This window comes from Aquarana catesbeiana, linkage group LG02 (genome assembly GCF_042186555.1).
Source record: "Aquarana catesbeiana isolate 2022-GZ linkage group LG02, ASM4218655v1, whole genome shotgun sequence".
Lineage (NCBI taxonomy): Eukaryota > Metazoa > Chordata > Amphibia > Anura > Ranidae > Aquarana > Aquarana catesbeiana.
Genome location: NC_133325.1, coordinates 420,515,876 through 420,540,201, shown reverse-complemented (window position 1 = coordinate 420,540,201; position 24,326 = coordinate 420,515,876). Strand labels below are relative to the sequence as shown.

Here is a 24,326-nt window from a genome sequence, read left to right as displayed (position 1 = left end):
GGAGAGAGGTTGTCCTGGGGGGGTCTGTACTAATGGAGAGGGGGTTGTCCTGGGGGGGTCTGTACTAATAGAGGGGGGTTGTCCTGGGGGGTCTGTACTAATGAAGGGGGGGGTTGAACTAATGGAGGGGGTTTGTCCTGGGGGGTCTGTACTAATGGAGGGGGGTTGTCCTGGGGGGGGTCTGTACTAATGGAGGGGGGTTTGTCCTGGGGGGTCTGTACTAATGGAGGGGGAGTCTGTACTGACGGAGAAGTTTATACTTAGTGGGAGTCTGTACTGACGAAGAGGGGTCTATACTTAGTGGAGGGGGGGTCTGTACTGAGGGGCAACTAAAGTTGGTGGAAGGGGGGGTGATACCATGTTATACCGCACCTGGTGACACCAACCCTAGTGACGCCACTGCAGCTGTGGGCTCTTCTTTCCCCCCTCCCCCTCACGTGCACTGCTGTACTAGTAAGCGGCACTGGCTCAGTACAGACCCCCCCTCCCACTATGTTTCTTCCCCCGCCTTCATATCAGACAGGGAAGAAATGAATAGAAAAAGGAGCAGAGAAGAGGATTGTGGGACATGTAGTCCCAAGGACTGGCAGCCCCACTGTAACACGGAAACTGCAGCCCACACAGCATGCTCAGCTGAATGGGAGAGAGAGCCAGGAGCCTGGGAAAGCTTTCAGGGAAGTGCACCCAGGACTCCAGAGGGAGACAGTAGTGCTGAGAGAACACCATCAAAGAGAGAACCCCGCTGCCCTGCGCCACCAGAGGGAAAGCCACACAGCCTAGCGCCATCCCTGGCAGAGAAAGGAATGGAGTCATTGCCAGAATACAGATCTGGGTGCTACCCAGCGGAGTCGCCAAGGGCAATTCAGAGTGAGCTGACTCCTGATCAGAGGAGCCATTGCTGTATCTACTAACGTCCATAGGAACTGCAGTCTCTGACCATCTCCTGTATTATATCTGCAATCTCTGACCATCTCCTGTACCATGTCTGCAGTCTCTGACCATCTCTTGTATCATGTCTGCAGTCTCTGACAATCTCCTGTATCATGTCTGCAGTCTCTGACCATCTCCTGTACTATGATTGCAGTCTCTAACTGTCTCTTGTATGTCTACAGTCTCTGACCATCTCCTCTACCATGATTGCAGTCTCTGACCGTCTCTTGTATCATGTCTACAGTCTCTAACCGTTTCTTGTATCATGTCCGCAGTCTCCGACCGTTTCTTGTATCATGTCCGCAGTCTCTGACCATCTCCTGTATTATATCTGCAGTCTCTGACCATCTCCTGTAACATGTCTGCAGTCTTTGACCATCTCCTGTAACATGTCTGCAGTCTCTGACCGTCTCTTGTATCATGTATGCAGTCTTTGACCGTACCCTGTATTATGTCTGGGGGCTCTTTCTAACAGACAGCCCTCTGTGTGCATCAGAGAGACCCCCCTCCAGGTCTCATTAGTGTACTCTCTTCCAGTATTTTCTTTATTGTTAAGAGATCATGGGAGGATCCTAGGGTAATGAAGACTTCTTAGGGGAGCATCTGTGTGTCTGAGTCGTTGCCATAGAAACCTTTGTAAAGGGGAGAAGTTGGTAAGATAACCACGCCCATGTGGGGGCGCCAGAAATATTTCTGCACCCAGGCGTCTGTGACCCTAGGATCGGCCCTGTAGGTGTCACTTATGGGATCTTCCAGTTTTGAAGGTAGATGCTGCCAGATAGATTAGGTGATGTAATCCCATGGATTATTTATTTTGGAACAGAAAAGGGCATTCGTTTCTGGCAGAATTACCAAGTTTAAAGGGCACCATGAAGCCCATCTCAGGGAGCTTCCAACTTATCAAAATAGGGATGGGGGCAACATAGGTGAGTATTTTGCTACATGAAAGGAGGCAGAGTTTTAAGACGAAGTACTGATCTGTCTTTTCAGCCCTTCAAGTCAAATTCTCATTCAAGGTGAATGTCAGAGAGAAGAATGTAGCATCCAGAGTAACATTTCCTGAAGGAGAGAACAATACAATCTATAGAGGTGTTGAAAATTACATTCCATACCTCCCTCCACCAATATTTTCTCATAATTGCTGTGTGGAAGCAGCACATATGGGGCTTTGTGTTTCTATTGGTGCACACAGTGTAGGAAGACACAACTCTAGTCCCTGCACACATTAGTGGCTCCATAGGATACTGCAAGAATAAACGGCCACCCAGAAACAAAAAAAAAATTGAGGCAGCAGGCATGGCATCAATTAAACTGGACCATAGGTAAGGATTAAATGATCAATAAACTGAATACTCAGGAAGTTACTAAAATGGGCTGCTGAAAGTGCTTAGAGAGCTGAAGGTTTAATATTACTTTAGGAAAGTTTTCTTGGTTGCAATCACTTCCAGCAGAAGAATTTTGGAGCTGAAACTTTTGGGATGCAGAGAATCGTTGCTGATGCTTTTTGCCAACCCCCATCCCTAGACTCCTTGTTCAGACGTCACCACCAGCACCCTAAGCAGCCTCTGCACTGACGGGGTGAAAACACAAGACATGTTGGGGGCAGGGCTGTCCCTGCCAGTCAACCCAGTAGCCTGCGGCTCATTGGTCTCCAGACCAACGGGGGGGGCAAGAGATAGATGGGGGGGGCAGTGGCACAGGAGGTGGGCAAAGGGAAAGAAGGGGGGCAGTGTCACAGGAGGGGGCAGCAATTGAGGAGGGGGGCAGCAGGACAGGGGGGGTGGTGTTACAGGAGGGGGGCAGCAGGACAGGAAGGGGGCTGCATGACAGGAGGGGGACAGCGTCAGTTTATCAGACAGCGGTGGGTGGTGGGACTCGTGCAGTCCCAGATAGGGGGGTGAGCATGGGGGGGGTGAAGAGGTGCTCATAAACCAGGGGTGCAAGGTCACCACTGGGATAACGGTGTTTAGGAGGCGGAGGGTTTCAGGCAGGTGTCCAGCTCTGACAGTTGCTGCGCTCCTCCTGCTGAACTTCTCCAAGCCCGACTGAGACGCGACATGCCAAAGAGAGTGGAGCCACCAGAGATATCCTGCCACTTCAAAGTCAAAGAATGCGCCCTGTGCCCCCTTCTTACTTCCGATGCCCGGCTCCCCCCTCCTCCCCCCCGCTTATTACAGGCAGCAGGGCAGGCACTCTGCATCGATCACCAGCCTCCCCCCTGCTCGCTGTGCCGTTGGTCGGGTGCGCAGGGGATCCCTCTACATAGGTCAAGGTGCATGTTACTGCTCCCCCATCTTGGTGCCCTAAGGCATCCATTGGTACAGAGTGTGTCAAAGTGCAGTGCCCCCCCTCCTCCTTGGGGCCTATAAGCAGTGAACATATTGCACCCATGGATGACACCCCACTGGTCCTTATTGGAAGATTCCCCCTCTATTCCTGGTCCTCAGCAACCCAAAATTTAAGATTGTCTTTAACTTTAACTCTCGATGATACGGTACACAGGACAAATAAAATAGATCAATCTCCCTAACGGAGGCGCAGACAGCAGTTAAAACCTGACAAAAGTTCTAATCCCTCTCCACTCTATACAAATCCAAAAAGGTTTTGCCTTTGGTTATAAGTTAAGGATAGAGCTGCGTGACCAATTGTTCATGAGACGGATGTGCAACTAAAATCACATGCAAATAGTCACACATGCTTTGGCACACATTTCTTTGTACAGTATTTGTTAACATTCACTGGTGATTTGTAGTTAGATGATCATATGATCAATCACAAACTGTAGCACAACGCTCCAAATTTGTAGCGTGATATTTGATTACAGATAATTATTCACTGATGATTTCCACTCTGTTTAGACTCTGTTTAGACCCCTGATATTTCACCTAAGCCCTCCAACAGGGGTGATAAAAAACTGTAAACAATAATAAAAAATAAAATTGTAAAAAATAATAATAATAAAAAAAAAACAAACAAAAAAAAAAACTACTGAATCCTCCACTGCCCTACTGACTGACACCATCCACTTCCCTGCTGACACCATTCACCGCTCTACTGACACTGTCCACTTTTAACCACTTGCCTACCGGGCACTTTTACCCCCTTCCTACCCAGGCCAATTTTCATCTTTCAGCGCCGTCATACTTTGAATGACAATTGCGCGGTCATGCAACATTGTACCCATATGAAATTTTTATCTTTTTTTTTTTTTACACAAATAGAGCTTTCTTTTGGTGGTACTGTACTTAACCCCTTCACGCCAACCGTGCACAAATTTGCGTTCATGGCTTAAAGGGGTTATGCCAGGATGATACCTGCAGCTGACTGACGAAGGGGCCCTGTGTGGCTCCGAAACTTTACACTTATTTCTGTTATGTGATCTCTTTCAATAAAAGAAACCTTTGGGGGAAAGTTGTCGCTCCATTAAGTGCTGGAGAATATTTACACTTCCTTTTAACACAAAGCCGGTTATCGTCTCTCCTCTCCTCATATTGTCAATGTGAGGAAAGGAATGCCGATAACCGGCTTGTGTCTATATGGTGATCAGCTGTGATTGGACACAGCTGATCACATGGTAAAGAGCTGCTGATTGGTTCTTTACCCCAATCTGTGATCAGCTGTGTCCTGAGGATGCAGAGATCACAGAGCGCACTGCAGCAAGCATGATCACAGGAGGACATCATGACGCCCTCCCAGAACTGGCCAGCCACGCTGTAGCCATCATTCGGCTATAGCACGATTGGCAAGTGGTTGAAGGAGAAGTGCAGTCAAAACTCGTTTGGCTGTACTTCTCCTGTGGATCACAGGAATACAGTTTGTTCTGCAATCCTGTGACCTGTTTTCAGCAGACAGAGGGCTGAAGCCCACTGTTGGCTGACGTCACAGAGCCTGTCCAGGCTCAGGCAAGATCGTGACAATGAAGTCGGGATCCACCCAAATGCCTGGACTGGCACCTGGCTCAGCTGCTCAGTGAGCTGCTGTAAGCTTGAGCCGGCCACTCCCACCCCCTCCACAGCCCAGTGCTTCAGTGAGCGAAGAGGGGGCAGAGCAGAGACAGCAGTGACTGACAGTCAGCAGCTCTCTGCTCAGGGAGCCCTGAGAACGGAGTGATCGGCGGTGTTTGATCGCTCAGTTCCCAGTGTTAGAGTCGGCAGGAGATAGATGCAGCATTGAACTGATACCGCACCCACCTAGGTAAGTATAAATCTTCAAAAAAAAAAAAATCTCGTACATCTCTTTTTAGGTAGGCTAAGTTCATGTTTTTACAGTGACATTTGTTTTATTATTCTAATCATACTTTATGGGTACAAGAATGCTTTCGCTTTATTTACCCATGCCCCAGTGTTAATGCAATCTGGCAATACCCATTGTCTGTCGCAGCACACATAGCACGCTGCATTACTATCCTTTTGCAGCACCCAAAGGTGTCCCAGGTCCTTTACACACCTATAGTGTATACAGTACTACAAAAAAAAAATTAAAAAATTGACGTCCGCCAGTGTTCGGGTTTGGCTTGAAGAAAAAAAAAAAAAAAAACCTACACAGCACACCTGTAGTGAGAACAGTTACATATTAACAGCAAGAAGTTTTCATGCTGTTTTGCTGCCTAGGAAAAGTGCAGTGGAAGCACACCAGTGTGAAAGGGGCCTAAGGCTGGATTCACACCTAGGCATTTTTAGTGCGTTTTGCATTTTGCTCTACAGAACGTGTTCCATAGGAAACCATGTTAAATGGACTGTAGTGCAAATCTGCAAAATGCACTAAAACTGCATAGATGTGAATCCAGCCTAATAGTTTCCCTTTGGTGAGGTCAGTAATAAATTCCAGACATGCTACAATCACATGATTTTATTTAGGGTTAGCTTCCATTGTGAGGTCCCTTTAACAGCCTATTCTGTCGAGCGCCGAACGCTTCCTGCTTCTGTCCGTTACCAACATGGACGTCAGCCATCAGTTTTTCATCTTTATTCTACCAAACAACCGATAATTTAGCATTGTGTTCAATCAGAATATACTAATGGGTATTGGCCACAAGTCATCGCGGGAGGGTTATGTAACATTAGGAGGCTGAGGGCTGAGTTCCCTGTAGTAAGATGGCCGCCACTGGCTTCATCCTGTCGGCTTCCTCTGCAGGGAATAGGCTCTGGCTGCTTCTGCGTCACTGCATCCCTCACAATTGTTTATTACCAGGATCGCTGAGGTCTGTCGTCTTGTTTGTCGCACTGGTGACTATATTCCACTGTCTGTGATCATTGTAGAGCCGGGCTGGGTGGGTGGCTGTGTATGTATGTATAGATAGATGGGAGGAGGACACTAGAGTAGATCTACAAACACAGGGGGCTTTCTTTGTCCTCCTTCATATCCATGGACTGATCACAGGTGTGCAGAGCTTGTAGCTGCTCCATGATAATTGTATAAATATTACTACAAGGCTTGGTCGTGTGTAGACCTTTCACTCAGGAGAGGCCTTTATGTTCTCATATCTATCCTAAGGCTCCACTTTTATTAGTCTGCAAACATTTTCTTTCCAGAAAAAAAACTTCCCCTAGCAGATTTTTGCATGCAAACCTGTTCTGCCAATCTGTTGACTAATTGTTTACAGACAAAAGGATGTTTCATGTTAAATGACTATGGGTGAGGAGCACCAGGCTCCTTCTGAAAAAAATAAGTCAGCAGCTACAAATACTGTAGCTGCTGACTTTTAATAGACACTTGCCTGTCCAGGGAGCCCGCGGTGTCTTCAGCCCAGTTGCTTTTTCAATTGGCTCTCGGGTGCCGCCATTTCTTGTAAGGGAAACCGGAACTGAAGCCCTGCGGCTAGGGTTGCCCCCTCATCCCCTTAAACCTGAACACATATGAATTACACAGGTTCTGTGGCTGATTAAGGTGGTAATTAAACTCACTTGGTGCCTTATCTGCATTAAATTAGCCTCAGAACCTGTGTAATTCATATGTGTTCAGGTTTAACGGGATGAGGTGGCAACTCCACCTGCGGCTTCACAGCTGGTTCCCAATTGCGTGAAGCCTTGTGAATAGCCCGGTAACAGTGGGAGCCCAAACTTCGGGGAAATTTCGCCATTTCAAGATCAGCCAGAAGTTGAAACCAGGTATCCGCTTCCCCCTCCCCACTGAAAAGTGGCAGCGTAGGAGACCAACAAGCGGAGCTTCCCCTTTTGGGTGGAGCTCCATTTTAAGGTAAAAAAATAAATTATGCCCCACTAACTGCTCCACCCTGCCATCCCAAACACTTACCAGACTCCCCCCGTTTGCAGCAGTGCTGCTCTCTCTTTTCTGTTCTCACAGGACACACAGCAGTGGGAGCCATTGGCTCCTGCTGCTGTCAGTCAAATCCTGTGAAGATCAGAGCCAGGCTGTGTGGGTCTATGGACCCATACAGCCTGCTTCGGGAGTGCACCCACATGTGTGCACCCCATAGGACATGGTTTGCATTGGGTGCACTTGGAGGGGAGGACAACAGTGGGAGACCCCAGAAATGACAAGAGACTGTTCTGTACAATACCAGTGCACAGAGTAGGTAAGTATAACTTCTAGCTATATCTTTTCCTGGCGCCAACATGGCAGAATACTACCACAGGTATGCTGCCATGAATTTGCACCAGAAAAGAAAATTACAGTAAGTATTTAATACAATTTTCTATATTTTTATTTTAACTAAAACAAAATGTTGCCTTTTCAATGACTTTAAAGTGGTTGTTAACCAACTTCTACTAAATGCTGTAATCCCTTCTGTACCATAATAAGTGTCTGTTATGTAAAAAATCTGCCGATCTGTACTTATTTAAGCTCGGCTCCTGGCGCTCAGCTTATTGTCAGCTCTCTTCTCTCTCCGGCTCACAGATCCAGTGGGCGGGGCCGAGCCCTCCCGCTGACGTCAGCCAGGGAGGCAGGGGGGAGAGAGAGAGAGAGAGAGAGAGAGAGGGAGTGCCGACAGTCAGCTGAGCGCCGGGAGCCACGCTCATATAGGTACAGATTGGAAGGTTTTTTTACATTACAGAGACACTTATTATGGTATAGAGGGGATTACAGGATTTAATACAGGGTATTAGATGAGCGGGGTTGGTACTGGTACAGGCAGGGAGGGGGAGGAAGAAAGAGGAGACGCAGACACAACAGAGCAGGGCTGCAGATGACGGAGGCATGTACTCTGACCACGGTGTCAGGGCTCAGCTTTCCTGGTTATCACGGTCAGTTTACAGAGGGGAGGGTATAGCCAGGCAGGATCAGCCAGGTATTTCAGGTGAAATGGGGGTCCAAATTACACAGCACAAGTATTGTGCTGTATAACGTGCTTTAACCACCTCGCTCCCAAGGTGCGTCATATGACGTCCTGGACTTTCAGTGGGGATAGCTGAATGATGCCTGCAGCTACAAGATGGCTTTAAAAATGTTAAAGCACCGCCTACGGAGATTTTTAAGTACCAAAGTTTGGCGCTATTCCATGAACGTGTGTAATTTTAAAGCGTGACATGCTAGGTATCTTATTTACTCAGCATCTTTCACATTATACCAAAAAATTGGGCTAACTTTACTGTTTTGTTTATTCATGAAATAGTTTAACCGCTTGGCATCCGGAGGACGTCATATGACGTCCTCGACTTTCGGGGCTTATATCTGAATGATGTGGGAGGGCACAGTGGTGTGGTGGTAGCACTCTCGCCTAGCAGTAAGAAGGGTCGCTGGTTCGAATCCCAACCACGACACTACCTGCCTGGAGTTTGCATGTTCTCCCTGTGTCTGCGTGGGTTTCCTCCGGGTACTCTGGTTTCCTCCCACACTCCAAAGACATGCTGGTAGGTTAATTGGATCCTGTCTAAATTGTCCCTAGTATGTATGAATGTGAGTTAGGGACCTTAGATTGTAAGCTCCTTGAGGGTAGGGACTGATGTGAATGTACAATGTATATGTAAAGCGCTGCGTAAATTGACGGCGCTATATAAGTACCTGAAATAAATAAAAATAAAATAAAATGTCTGAGGCTACAGACATCATTCAGATACCGGCATTTTCAGCCGGCGATTCCGTACACCATAAGAATGATCATAGCGGCTGTTCCGCCGCTTGATCGTTCTTACGGGCGGCGGGAGGGGACGTCCCCCCCCCTCCCGCCGCCCTCCGGTGCTTCTACCGACTCACCTCAGCGATCGGTGAGTCGGACAGCGGATCCGCCGGCGCCGGATGTTCACCATAGAGCTTTCCGGCGGACCAGATGGTCGCCGGAGTCTCTATGATCGTTCGGAGGCCGGGCGCGATGTAATGACGTCACGCCCGGCCTCTGCATTCAAAAAAAGGCGTCGCTTCGGTTGTGAAGCGGCGATCGTTTTATTTATTTTTTTTTTATTTTAGGCTTCCCAGCCTAGAGGTGAGATGTGGGGTCTTATTGACCCCATATCTCACTGTAAGGAGGACTGATCGTGTCATATTCCTATTACAAGGGATGTTTACATTTTGAAGCATGACATGTTAGGTATCTATTTACTCGGCGTAACTTTATCTTTCACACAATGCAAAAAAATTACAAAAAAAACAGCTAACTTTGCTGTTTTGTTTTTTTTTAAAGCATGAAACTGTTTTTTTTAAAAAAAAAAAAAAAAAAACGCGTTTGAAAAATTGCTGCGCAAATACCGTGCAAGATAAAAAGTTGCAATGACCGCCATTGTATTCTCTAGGGTCTCTGCTAAAAAAACATATATAATGTTTGGGGGTTCTATGTAATTTTATAGCAAAGAAATGATGATTTTTGACATGTAGGAGCGAAGTGTCAGAAATGGCCTGGATGCGAAGTGGTTAAAAAAAAAAAAAAAACGTGTTTGAAAAATCGCTGCTCAAAGACCGTGTGACATTAAAAGTTGCAATAACTGCCATTTTATTCCCTATGGTTTGTGCTAAAAAAAACATATATAATGTTTGGGGGTTCTGAGTAATTTTCTAGAAAAAAAAAAATGATTCTTACATGCAGGAGCGAAGTGTCAGAATTGGCTTGAGCACAAAGTGGCTAAGGGAACAGGATCTGTTTTTGGGGTTTTTTTGGGTTAACAGATGCTTTAACTGCTTGCCGATCAGCTGCCGTCGTTATAGGGTGGCAGGTTGGCACTGTTGCGCGAATCGCCGTAGCTGTAAGGTGGCTGCCTTAAGAGCTATAGCAGGCGCGTGTGGCGCCGGAGGCTGTGGCCGCAGGATCTGTCAATCTAAACCGACAGATTCCCGTTCTGTTAGGGAAGTAGAGAGAGATCTGCTGTTCCTATTGATCAGGAACAGCGATCTCTCTCTCTACTCCCTGTCTGTACACTCTCCCCACAGTTAGAAACACCTCCCTAGGACACACTTAACCCCTTGATCGCTCCCTAGTGTTAACCCCTTCCCTGCAAGTGAAATTTATACAGTAATCAGTGGCTTTTTTTTAGCTTGGATTGCTGTATGAATGTCAGTGGTCCCAAAAAGTTTCCGATCTGAATGTCGCAGTCCCGTTAAAAATTGCTGATCACCGCCATTACGAGTAAAGAAAAAAAAATTATAATCAAAATGACATAAATATATCCCCTATTTTGTAGACACTATAACTTTTGCGCAAACCAATCAATATACGCTTATTGCGTTTTTTTTTAACAAAAATATGTAGCAGAATACATATTGGCCTAAACTGGTGAAGACTTTTTTTTTCTTTTTTTTTGGTGGGGATATTTATTATAGCAAAAAGTAAAAAAATATTGTGTTTTAAAAATTGTCGTTATTTTTTTGTTTATAGCGCAAAAAAACAGAGGTGATCAAATACCACCAAAAGAAAGCTCTATTTGTGGGGAAAAAAGGGACGTCAATTTTGTTTGGGTGCAGCGTCGCACGACTGCGCAATTGTTAGTTAAAGTGATGTAGTGCCGTATCGCAAAAATGGCCTGGTCAGGAAGTGGGTAAATCCTTCCAGGGCTGAAGTAGTCAGAGTGATTGACCCAAGCAGTTTAAAGCGGGGTTCCACCCAAATTTTGAACAACATCTGTATGTATTCTCTTCCTTGCCTAGATGCTGACATGCCGTTTAAAAAAATTTAAATCGCCGTAATTACCTTTTATATTTCTATTCTTCTTTGCACTTCCTGGTTCTCCTCCCGTGGGAGTAGGCGTGTTTCTAGCCTCTCCCAGACTCCGCACAGCCTCCTGGGAGCTAGTCTCAGGCTTCCCAGGATGCCACTGAGCATGTGCGGGAACGAGCGGTGAATGCTGGGAGCACAGCATTCACCACATCCAGGAAATAAATGCTTGTGGGCTTCAAATGCCCACAATGAAGATGGAAACCGCCTGCAGTGAATAATATAAGTTATTCTTTCCGACAAAATCTAACACAGGCTGACATATTACACACAATATGTGAGTATGTAATGCTGAGAAGAAAAGTTTGTGAATGAACTAAAAAAAAAAAAAAAAAACGATAGATAGGTGGACCCCCGCTTTAAAATAGAAATGAATATATATATTAGACTGAATTACACCAAGCTTTCCAGTGAATGGCTGTGCGGGGGGGTGGCAGGACAAGTCATTTGAGGAGAGCAGGCTGAGTTCCCAGCATAGCTAGAGATATGACCACGGAACACCAAGGATTTCACACAGAGGAAAGCAATACAAAGAGATCGGAAGACTTTCCCATACAAGTACAAGGTACAGCAGCCACATATCAGGAAAATGAAGTGTTGGGGTAACAAACACTTTAGTGCTGGGAATGCATTTAAAAGTGATTGTAAACATGAGTGTCCTCATAGCAAGCTGCTCGCTATGAGGGCACTTGTGCAGACTCCTACCGAGCCACGCTCTGTGTGTCTATAGACACACAAAGCAAGGCTCAGCCCCGCTCTCTGTTCACTGGCTGTGATTGACAGCAGCAGGGGCCAATGACTCCCGCTGCTTCCTCTGTGTCCAGTGAAGTGAGGGAGATGCTGCTCTCGCACTCAGGTAAGCATTAGTTGTACCTGTTTATTTGCAGTTATGCAGCCATTTATGCTGTACATGCTTGTAAACTCAGAGATGAAAAGGTTTTTTTACAGATTCACCAAGCGAGGGATGGGACCTGCAGTTAGACACTGTACAAGAGCTTTGAGAGCTGATTGGAGGGAAGGGACCACCACCTCCCTCCCCCACACACAGCAACAGAGCTGAGGCTATCAGTCGCAGGCTGTGTGTTGGAATGTCCCTCCACCGTCACTTTGTTAGCTCTTGGTGTCAGTAAAACTTGTCAGCAGAGATGGCAGAGAAACTAGACACCAGAGAGAAATTACACTTAGTCCTTTGATTTATAGAAACATGTGCTTTAAGATTTCATATCTGAGGTTTACAACCACTTTAACCCCTTGGAGACGGCATGTCCCGGTCCTTTAAGGGGTTTAAAGATGCTGGTGGGGGGCGACGGGGTTTTGGATCATGTGGCCACCTTGATTGGATGTCACGTGATCAGAAAGCTCCCAATCGCAAGCAGCGTTCGGGAGCTTTCTGTTAGCCGCTGGTAACTGTGTGGGAAGCGCGCTCTCGGCACAGCTGTTTTTGCATTAATGCACGCAAATATGCGACCGCTTGGTGCCAAGGCCCACCCGCCAAGAGGCTGCATATTTTGCGTGCCTGCCAGCACCAAGAGGTTAAGGTTAAAAAAAAAACTTCTACTTTTACAACTATGATCTAAAACAGGGATCCTCAAACTACGGCCCTCCAGCTGTTGTAGAACTACACGTCCCATGAGGCATTGTAAAACTCTGATATTCACAGACATGACTAGGCATGATGGGAATTGTAGTTCCTGAACAACTGGAGGGCCATAGTTTGAAGACCCCTGATCTAAAACTTTTCAGACTTTAGAACCACTTTAAGGCATATCCAGCCCCCCCTGCCAAAACTTAAAATATTGCAGCTTACCAATGCTTCTTGCACACAAACACTTACTAGCCCCTTTGCGCTGAGGCTGGTGCTAGTGTTTTTGAGGAATTCAAATTTATATCTCTTCACAGCTGTGTTCAGGTAAACACACATGGCTTCTGCTTTAGTGTTTACTCGTACGTACAGCACCTCTCCCTGGATGCGAAAGTGATGCATCCAGGAAGAATAGCCATACCTGCGTACACAGGTGAATTCTGATGCAGAAGCCATTGACGTTTATCCAAGCCATGGCCATGTACAGCCATTCAATTGAATTGGCCACTGTACACAGCTCCCTGGGTGCCCAAAAGCGTTGGGGATTTTACACCTGGCACACAGGAGCTAGTTGGCTCCTTGAGTGTAGGAGGCCTTAGATGCGGTGGCTGCATTGGTAATGTTTTTTTAGGTTTTTTATTTTCCCTGGATGATCCAGCCAGTAATACATTTCTTGTCTTAGGGTGGCTACACTAATCAACAGTATCTGTTGGGGAGGAATGTAGCCATCCTTGGATAGTAACAATTGTCAACCTGTGACGAGGGTTAGACTGTTAGGTTTAAATGGACTTTACATAAGTGACCAATTAGGCCTCATGTACACTGTTGCTGGTAAAGGGACATAAAGTAGTTGCGTTTTTATAGGCTTTTCTTTGAAGGCAAAAAAATGATTTCAGATGCCAAAGTTTCTGACGTCATATGCTTCTAAGCGTGGCTAAACGCAGTATCTCACGTTTAGCCGCTTTTCGTTTACAGACATTTTTCATTTTTGGCTATTTAAAAAAAAAAAATAGTAATACATTTTTCAAACGCTTCTAAACACAAACGCGACATGTAAACGCGGCAAAATGGACATTTTAAACGTGGGTTACTATCTGTCAAGTTAAATCGTTCAGGAGAGGTTGTAAAAACGTCCCGTGTACATTAAGCCTTAGGCTACTTTCACACTGAGGCGCTTTACAGGCGCTACAGCGCTAAAAATAGCGCCTGTAAAGCGCCTCTCCTTTGACACTGGAGCGGTGCTCTTGCAGGACAGTCAAAAAAGTCCTGCAAGCCGCATCTTTGCAGCGCTATAGGAGCGGTGTATTCACCGCTTCTAAAGCGCCCCTTCCCATTGAAAACAATGGGGCAGCGCCGCAAACCCGCCGGCAAAGCGCCGCCGCAGCGGTGCTTTGCGGGCGGTTTTAACCCCTTTTTTGGCTGCTAGCGGGGGTTAAAACCACCCCGCTAGCAGCCAAATAGTGCCGCTAAAACAACGGTAAAGCGCCAACTTTACCGCCGACGCCCGCCCCAGTCTGAAAGTAGCCTTAAAGTCTAAGACCTCATGCTAAAGGATGCTATGACCCATGTGGCCCAAATCTAAGCGTTTTTAGATACCCAGGTGGCACAGGTGCAGCATCCAGCATTGCTGAAATAAGTGGTGGCTGGACACTGTACCAAGCTCTACTTGCTTTCAAGGGCCGTATGCATTCAGGGATTATGAGAACAGCTCATTACAGTGTTGGGCTTGTGAATAATTCAGCCTGTCTTAGATTTTGAAAATGCCAGGATTTGAAACACATGCAAGCATAGAGAGAACATGTAAACTTAATGCCAACAGCGTCCTGACCTAGCTTTGAATCAGGAACCCCAGTGCTGCAAGGTAGAAATGCAAACCACTGTGCTGCTTATGATTCCGTGAATACATCTAATACAGATTGTCCTCATGTGTTTAGTTAGGAGAGTATGATGGGGTGACAGGGTACCTTTAGAGAACAAACCACAAAAACAGGAAACTGATTTTTTTGAGCCTTTGTTGGTGTAACTCTGCAGTCTTAATTACAGAAGATTTAGATGTACTTTTCTTAAGCTAGAATCAGCCTAATTTCAGTCCGTGTATTGCCAGCTTCAATGCCATGTCACATTAACAATCCTAGGTAAAGGGAAGGCCCAGCTCCACACCAGACATTATTAGTGACCCAGGTTTATCAGTGAAAGTGCTGTAGTAATCAAACAGATGGTGCAGACAGCTTTTCAAAATACATTTCTTATTACTAGCACACCAAAACATTCTTTCATTGACTTCATTGTAAAGTCGCTAGAAGGAGCAATTCGCATGCAGTCTGCTTTAAATGCAGGAGTATTTTTCAGGCCATCAAACATAAAAAATAAGCAATTTTGTTCACATTTGCTCTACTATGGAGTCTTCTGACTCCAATATGAAGCCGGCTACTCAGTAGCATCCACTGCATCAATTGTTTATTGGCTACATGGCAGGATACAGCAGTAAAGCGCTAACGCGTTTCAGCCAAAGTCCTCGTCTTAGCTGACTATGAGTAAAGCTTTGTCCAAAATGCATTAGCGTATTACTGCTGTATCCTGCTATGTTGGCAAAAAAGAATTGATGCAATGGATGTTAACGAGTAGCCAGTTTCATTCTATTAGAGAATAAGTGCTACATTTCAAAGGCATTTGGGCCAGAGCAGCTGTTTCCAGTCTTCCAGGTAATTTGCGGTAGAGCATGTTTTCTTTGTTGAACAGAGTCCCCTGACTCCTCTCAGCATCCTTTGCAACCCCTACAATTCTGTTTCTAAATTAAGGCCACAGATCTCCAGTGTGGCCCTCTCCCCAGAAGTGGTGCTTTAGGGAAATACACCATACACGCATGCACAGGTAAACGCCACTGTAGAAGTGAATGTTACACTATGATTGTTGACAGCCACTCACTGACTGAATAGCACGTGCAGTCCCCCACGCACGGGAGAGTACTATGGATTTTATTCTTGCGGACTTTGGAGCTAATAAACATGCATGGGGTCTTAAAAATGATTACTTGCAGTTCTATGCTTTTTCATATAATGCAAACAGTACTCTGCTTACTTCTTTCCCCACATGCATTTGAATGTGAAAACGTTTTGTACGTTGTCTCAAAGTTGCATGCACAGAAAATGTAACAGAACTTGAGTAAACAAAGCAATGCAAAACCTCAAGTTTAGTGCAGTAACGCCATTGTTTTTATAACCTCTGCATGTATTTTAAACATATACAGTTGTATTCATCATGAAGTGAACCTTTCCAGTACAAATAACAGTAATATGCAGTCCATATTTATAAATGGGACCAATTCAAGCTGTAAGTCGTATGATTCATTTGTGGGAAATCATGCGTATACATCCCACCCTTATTTAACCCTGCCAGTGTCTGCCAGGGATTCTCATATACAGGTTTACACATCTGTTGATTCTACCAGGTATTTCCTTCTTAAAAAAAAAAAAAACCCAATACTTTCCAGTCCCATTGGTGGTAAATTGCACCTTTTGCTCAAAAAGCTAGAAGTGGACAAATCTTCAGCATCTGACACTTCTGAGTATGTCTTATTCCCTTATTTCGCACTGCAAGCTGTGGCCCCCCAATGGCCTTGGTCACCAGTGTTTTTCTGGAGTCGGCTTGCAGAAAACAAATTTAAAGCGGAGCTCCACCGCCGGTTTTCCTTAGCCGAGATGCCAGCGCCAGCACCCAAGAGCTGATTGAAGAATTGGCTCGGGTGAGGACACCACTGGATGCCTGGAGAGGTTAGTGCCCTAATAGTAAAAGTCAGCAGAATTTGTAGCTGCTGACTTTGAATTTTTGGAGAGGGGGACAGAACTCTGCTTTAATTATAGGTGGGCAGCCAAGTCACTAATTCTGTCACATGGTTCTGGCTGTGTCCTTGTCCAGCTTGGTTATTAATTGTGCCTATGTAGTACCATGAAAAATGTACTTTGTCTGGAATTACTCTTAAAAAGTAACCATGCACGTGCTGGTGTGTGAGGCTTCCTGAACACTTCTGTGCCTACATGCACATAGCTGTTTATCTGCAGTGTGAAGTCTAAAGCCCCGTACACACAGGCAGAATGTCGGGAGACATTTGCCAGTTAAAAAAAAACAAAAAAACTGGCCATCATTCTGCCCATGTGTATGTCAGCCTGTCCGACAGAAGCCGACTGACTACCAATCAGCGATCTTAGCCAATGGCAGAGAGCACTGATTGGAGTGTTCTGGTCCCCCTGTCAGTAGTGTATTTAGGTTTTGTGCTGCCCTAGGCCTGACTAAACTCGTGCACCCCCTTAATTAAAATATGACCCACCCCTTCCTGTCAAGGCCACACTCCTTGCTGTTTAAGACCTGCCTTAAAATTTTAAAGTGGGGACACTAGTTCTGAGGGCCTAGGGGGGTGGTCAATGAATTCCCTTACTTTGCATAGATTTCCTCTCACTTCCTGTTTGGCTATGGAGCACGAAGTGAAGGGAAACTCTGCAATGGGACAGGGTAAAAAATAAACTGACAGGCGCTATAACCCTCCCTTACTCTATCCAAAATGAAAAAAAAAATGTTGCCTGTAGTTCTACTTTAAGCACAAATTTCTGATAATTTTATGGAGAGGACTAAGAAGATATAACCATGCCAATGGTGCAGCAGAAAACATATAGCACAGTGAGGAAGGTTTGTGGTCCAGGATGAGAGGACAGTCAAAATTAGAAGTGCCCCACCCCCCAGCCACTCGCATACTGGAAGCAGTGAGGCCACTTTATGGGGGTGCTAGACTAATTTGCCTCTCAGCTCAGTCCTCCCCATAAGACTGTTGCTACACTAACAGTGTAGAGCAAGCCGGCGGGGACTCTTTCCATGCTGCCCCCCTGCAAAGTGCTGCCCTAGGCCTGGGCCTTGTTGGCCTAGGCCAGGATACAGCGTTGCCCCCTGTCAGAACACAACAGCTTTGTGGGGGAGATCTCTGAACTAACCTCGCATGGTTAGTATAAGGGCTCCGACTGGAGCTGTCAGTTTTTTTTCCGTGCAACCCGCTGGATTGCAGAAAAAAAACTAGTGTGTACTCGGCTTAAGGCTGGCCATCTTGTACAATTTTCCTTTAGATTTACCAAAACCATATGAGGTCAAACCTAAACGCTTTCAATTTGTATGCAATCAGGCAGGCCCCTGCACTACATAGTTGAAGAAAATAAAAAACAAATTGTATAATGTGTGGCCAGCCTGATGGCCCATACCACGATCTGAAAATCGGACGAAAAATACAGCTTTCAAAGTGATTGTATGATAATCAGATCGTTAGTACAGAGCTTTCAAGAGCCGATCACGACAGTTCATCCGATATTATGTGATCGGACAAACACAAAAAATTCTCGTATGAAACCAGAGCGTACGATTTTCGTTTAATCCGTACAGTTGTTGTCCGAAAATACACTGCAACACATGACATCACTTCTGATTTTTTTTTTTTAATTCTGTCCTATGAGAATTTTTGTAACTTTAGTAACCTCTCCATTTTCAATATGTGACTAGCATACAAAAAAACAGCTCCTCCGATTTTCGGATCGTGTGTATGGACCATTAGGCAGAGCTAATCTCACTAGAATTGGAGGGAGATTTTGTGATTCAATTACTGTTCTGTTTGCTGTTTTCCAGGGTGTATTTGACTAAAATCAAGACGATTTAAATCACTAGTAAAAAGGCTTAATTTAAATCGACTCGGTTTTAAATCATAATTTTTAAAGAGCAACTGGCATCTCTGTCCCGCAGTGGCTCCTCCTCTGTCCTGCTGTTGACTCCCTGACAGTCCCATTCACTTTAATGGGACGGCTGGTGATGCAACAGTGACACAAGGTGAGGGACGTGGTGGCTGCAGGTGAATGGATGCCCCGCTAACAGGTGCTGCCATGATGGATTTGAAATGAGGTGCTCTTTAAATGTAAGGACTCATTCTTCATGGTAGTTAGAATCTTTAATATTTGCAAACAAAATGAAGGTTTCCTATTTAGAGTAATAAGCTGTCAGGTTAGAAAAACAGCAATACTAAAAAGTGTCCTTCGCGCTGGTGGATGATAGATAATAAGGGTAACTAAACAATTGTATGAATAAAAATAATACTTAGCAGACAAGTGGTAATATTGCAGCAAAATGAGGAATATTCCTTTATCCCATTGTTTTGCAAACCTATGTACACTACAAACTGTATGATTGAATCAGTTCTGATATCGCTGCTTTACTATAAATATTTGAATAAATTTATATTAATAAAACATGTGAATGAGTGTGAAAAATAGTGTACTTAAATAAAAGAGAGGGGTATACAAATAATAATTGCTGCAGCTACTAATGCTAGGATCAATGATCTCTGTATTGCATTATATAGCGATCGCCGCCTTCTTCTAGTAAAGTGATAATTTAGAAATAAATGTAAATAAATACATGTGAATAACTGCGCTGATGTTATAATACCACTCTACAATAAACGTGAATAAAAACAGCGTAAATAAAAAGCAAATTTCCGTGGATAAACAGCCACTCCTTGTGAATAAAAACAATAAATAATTCTGTAATCAATAATCATATGTATAATCATATGTGAAATCAATCCTGAATAATATTATAAAGTAATATGCAAAAATAGGTGAACATAAAGATGTGTAATAATAATCCACTTCAAAGCTATAATAAAGTGTAGGTGATTAAATTATGATATAAAAATAATTTAAAGGAGGTAGATGGATAGCAGCATATAAACAGTCTATAAGTATTTCTTCTATTTAATCCTGGTCTATGTGGTGTAATAGATGTGTTTTCTCTGCTGGTGATGTCTCCTAGTGTGGTCTCACTGAACCCTCACCTTCAGTTTGTAGTACTCAGGCATTCAGTGATTGTAGCTTTAAGATGTGGAAGTAGTCTCTGGGAAACTCTCTTTCTTTTGTTATTTTTTCTCCATCATTCCTTCTATATGGCTCCGCTCTGGTATACTCAGCAAATGGGGGAGATAAATAGAGAGGGAGGGGGGAGAGAAAAGAGGCTCCACTAGTGTATTATAGTTTTAAAATCAAAGGGGGGAGTATTTATTTATTAATTTATTTATTTATTAATAAAACTCATTCACATGTTTTATTAATATTGCGCAAAATTTATTCAAATATTTATAGTAAAGCAGCGATATCAGAACTGATTCAATCATACAGTTTGTAGTGTACATAGGTTTGCAAAACAATGGGATAAAGGAATATTCCTCAACTTTGGTTTATCTTATGGTTACTGTGAAATTGTGAATGCATCAATGCAGTGCATGTTATCTCAGCTTACAGAGGTTGGATTCATTGAATGAGTTTACCAAAAATGTAAATATTGCAGAATATACAGCCTCATGCTCCATTTCATGCTGAAAAAACTAAATTATGAATATATCCTAAATAGAAAACTATCTTTTAGATAGATTTTTACTCCAAAAGCATTTTATTAAAATAAATTTGATGAAAATTTAAAAAAATCAGATTTAAATAAAAAATCCTATTTATTTTTTTATTTTTTAAATAATTGATTTATATCCACCCTGCTGTTTTCTATGCACTGACTTGAGTAAGTAAAGCCATGCCTCCTATGAGGATGGTTGCCTCCATCCAGAGAAGCAGTGCAGAACAAGGCATGGTAAGTAATTAATGGGGGAAAAGATCAGCTGCTGGGATGACATAGACAATACTTCTGGCAACTAGCCATTTGCCTTCTGCCTGCCTTTTTTTTTAATATGGCTTCCAGACTTCAGTTCCCTTTTTTTAAAGTAAACAAGTAAAGCTGATGGCCTTCCTTGTTGACGTGCTGTGCTGAGAACTGTAACATGGATACCTCTTTAAATGAAACCCTTGCCATTACCAAAGCACTAAAATATTCATTTGGGTGCACTGACCCTAATTATTGCATTTCTTTACATGTACACTTTAAAGTAAACCTATACTGGGAGAATATGAAGACTGACAATTCAAAACTCTTCAGTATGCAGATCAGGAGTTCTCATTTTACCTTGATTTTTTTTTTTTTTCTAGTCTACACGCTAGTTCTAGGTCAGTGACCTGGAATACATTAAAATGCGAGAAGGCCAAGCAACTAGTATTCTTATATGAGCCCCTTTATTTCACTTAATACAGGGTTCCCTCTAAATATAAACTTTGTTACTATGATTTTACCATCACTTTGGTTAATAGGTAGGCCTATGGGATTGCAATCTAACTTATCAGAACTTAGTTCTCGGATTAGTTATCACAAAGTACACTGTCTGCATGCAGAGTGGATTTCCTTCATGTAGTCTACTTGTTGCTTAGTCAATTTTTACTTAAAATTGCTTCAACGTGACTGTAGTATGGACCTGAGATTACTAGTTCCTTAAAGTGGTTGTAAACCTCATATATGAAATATGAACAAAGCATATCCTGATTGACAGCCACAGCTGAGCATGTTCTCCCTGTACTTTGAGGGGGGTGTGTCCCTTCTCTCCAAGCTGTCCTTACTGTGAGACTTCAGATCGCCCACGCCCTGCATTACAGAGCTGAGAGATGCTGTGTAAGGACAGCTGTAGAGATGAGAGGGCTGCAGATAAACAGGTACAGAGTATGTAGGAGAATTTGATTAATATTGGTGTACCACCTGAGGCAGGTCACTTCACTGGGTATATGTGAGGGTTTACAACCACTTTAAGGGTCTATTCACACATTGGCAACCCATTGCAGTGTGTTTAACGCATGCTGCATTAGGGCATCTTATTCAATTAAACGGGTACCTAACAGTAGAGGTCGACCGATATGGGTTTTTCTCTGGCCGATGCCGATGCCGATATTTAGAAATCGCGGTGGCCGATGGCCGATATGTGATGCCGATTTTTTTGGGCCGATATATTTGGCCGATTTTTTTTTTTTCCTTTCTTTTTTCCCTTCATCTCATAAAATCTAACAGTTAGACCCCTTTCACACTGGGGCGTTTTTCAGGCGCTTTTGGGCTAAAAATAGCACCTGTAAAGTGCCTGTAAAACGGCTCCCCTGCAGTCTCAGTGTGAGATCCCGAGTGCTTTCACACTGAGGCGATGCGCTGGCAGGATGTAAAAAAAAGTCCTGCAAACGGCATCTTTGGAGCGGTGTATACTGCTGCTCCACCACTCCTGCCCATTGAAATGAATGCGCACCGCTACCGAAGCGCCTGCAAAGCGTTTTGGCAGCGGCGCTTCAGGGGCGCATTTAACCCCTTCCTCGGCCGCTAGCTGGGTTATAAGCGCCCCGCTAGCAGCCGAAAAGCGCCTCTAAAATGACGGTAAAGCGCCGCTAAAACTAGCAGCGTTTTACCATCAACGCATGCCCGCTCCAGTGTGAAAGCAGCCTTAAGTAATACAGAAATTTTTTTTCATTTAAACATTAAACAAAACAAACCTTCAATCAGTTCACTTGTATGTATAATTTAGAAAAAAAACCTAAAAAAAAAAAAAAAAACCCTATCTTAAATAATAAATACACAAAAACAGGTAATCAAAACTTTTGGACGAAAAAAAATGGGCTAACTTTACTGCTTATTTTTTTTTTTTAATTCATTACTGTATTTTTTTTTTTTAAATTGCGTTTGAAAGACCGCTGCGCAAATACCGTGTGACATAAAATATTGCAACAATCACCATTTTATTCCCTAGGGTCTCTGCTAAAAAAATATATATAATGTTTGGGGGTTCTAAGTGATTTTCTAGCAGAAAATACAGGATTTTTACTTGTAAGCAACAAGTGTCAGAAAAGATTTAGTCTTTAAATGGTTAAACTGAAAACTTCTACACACGGAGTTCAGTCTATTGATAAAAAGAACCTGAAAGAGATACAAATGTATCTTCTTATCAGACTTGGCAGGCTGCCCAGAGGAGGGGAGAATCCTCTCCACAGATAACTTAGGGAAACTTGCATTAACTTCTATTACAGAAGTCATTTGCAAGTCACGGCTGAAGTTATAATCGGCCTTTTTTATCAGCACAATCGGCCGATGCCGATTAAGTAAAAAACGCCAAATATCGGCCGATATATCGGCCGGCCGATATATCGGTCGACCTCTACCTAACAGACCGCAACGGACCAAAAATTGGACATGCACATTTTTTGTGTAATGCAGAACCTATGTCTGCATTGTTTTGCCGTTGAAAATTAGCATGTGTATGGTGTGTTTCCATATGTTGCATTATCTTGGTTGTGTGAACGAAACTTTATGGCAGGTACTGATGTGAGATATTGTATACATGTACTGTGCAACGTGCTGCCATATATAAGTGGGGAGATTTGACTTTAGTATTTTGACCATTCTAGTTTTTTTCTTATCATGTAAATTTGTTATATACTGTTTACTGATCTTTACATTTACTTGTAGGTCTTTTGAAGATGTCAGGCTTTCTTGACAGCATACGGTGCTCGGAGTGCATTGACTGGGGTGAGAAGCGAAACACAATAGCATCTGTTGCAGCTGGCGTTTTAGTAAGTATATCGGTTTTTGTGATGACATGGGATGATTACACTATGTGGTAGATGCGTTTTTTTTTTTTTTTTGAGACGTCCATGCCAGTCCGAACTGTGTTTTAACCACTTCAGCCCCAGAAGGATTTACCCCCTTCCTGACCAGAGCACTTTTTGCGATTCGGCACTGCGTCGTTTTAACTGACAATTGCGCGGTCGTGCGACATGGCTCCAAAACAAAATTGACGTCCTTTTTTTCCCCACAAATAGAGCTTTCTATTGGTGGTATTTGATCATCTCTGCGATTTTTATTTTTTGCGCTATAAACAAAATAAGAGCGACAATTTTGAAAAAAACGCATTATTTTTTACATTTTGCTATAATAAATATCCCCAAAAAATATATAAAAAAAAAATATTTTTTTTCCTCAGTTTAGGCCGATACGTATTCTTCTACATATTTTTGGTAAAAAAAAAATCGCAATAAGCGTTTATTGATTTGTTGGCACAAAAGTTATAGCTTTTACAAAATAGGGGATAGTTTTATGGCATTTTTATTAATAATATTTTTTTTTTTTTTTTTTTTTTATTGTGACTGCGACGTTATGACAGACATGTCGGACATTTTTGACACATTTTTGGGACCAATGCCATTTTATACAGCAATCAGTGCTATAAAAATGCATTGATTCCTGTATAAATGACACTGGCAGTGAATGGGGTTAACCACTAGGAGGTGGTGAGGGGTTAAATCAGTACTAGGGAGTGATAACTAACTGTAGGGGGGATGGGCTGTGTGTGTCACTACACAATCAACTTGGGTACAACTAGCCTGCCGGATTCTCTTGCGATTATCGCTAGTGGCTGCTATAGCTGATAGCGATAATCACTGTCTTCTCCTGGCAGGGGTGGGCGGGAGAAGGCAGGGATTATCGCTAGCGGCTTTAGGAGCCGCTAGTGATAATCACTAGACAATTGGGAGCAGACAATGGCTCGGCAGGAGGGATTCCCTTGTTAGCACTGTTTGTGTTGATAGGGGAAACTTGCGAAATTATTTCCTGCAACCTGTGGGATTTCTTGCTACTACCATAATCTTTCACCAAAGAACAACTTTGGTCCGTGCATGTGACACTGTGGGTGCGTGTGCAAGGGTGCCGCAGACTCGATGTTCGCCGTCGACCCGTGATTGCGGTACACAGAGGCAAAATGGGGATCTGCTTATGTAAACTAGGCGATCC

At 43.7% G+C, this 24,326-nt stretch overlaps 1 protein-coding gene across 2 annotated transcripts in view; it reads left to right on the top strand.

Annotated features, from left to right (window-relative positions):
• Positions 1 to 5,982: 5,982 nt before the first annotated feature.
• Positions 5,983 to 24,326, top strand: part of TMEM50A (transmembrane protein 50A) — a 57,420-nt gene continuing 39,076 nt past the window's right edge. The window contains exons 1-2 of one of the 2 annotated variants that reach the window (XM_073615461.1): positions 5,983 to 6,130; positions 23,007 to 23,110. In XM_073615461.1, coding sequence (XP_073471562.1) covers positions 23,018 to 23,110 — 93 coding nt within the window. In that variant the 5' untranslated portion in view covers positions 5,983 to 6,130; positions 23,007 to 23,017. Of the gene's footprint in view, positions 6,156 to 23,006; positions 23,111 to 24,326 lie in introns of both variants that reach the window. The other variant, XM_073615462.1, reaches the window with a different exon arrangement.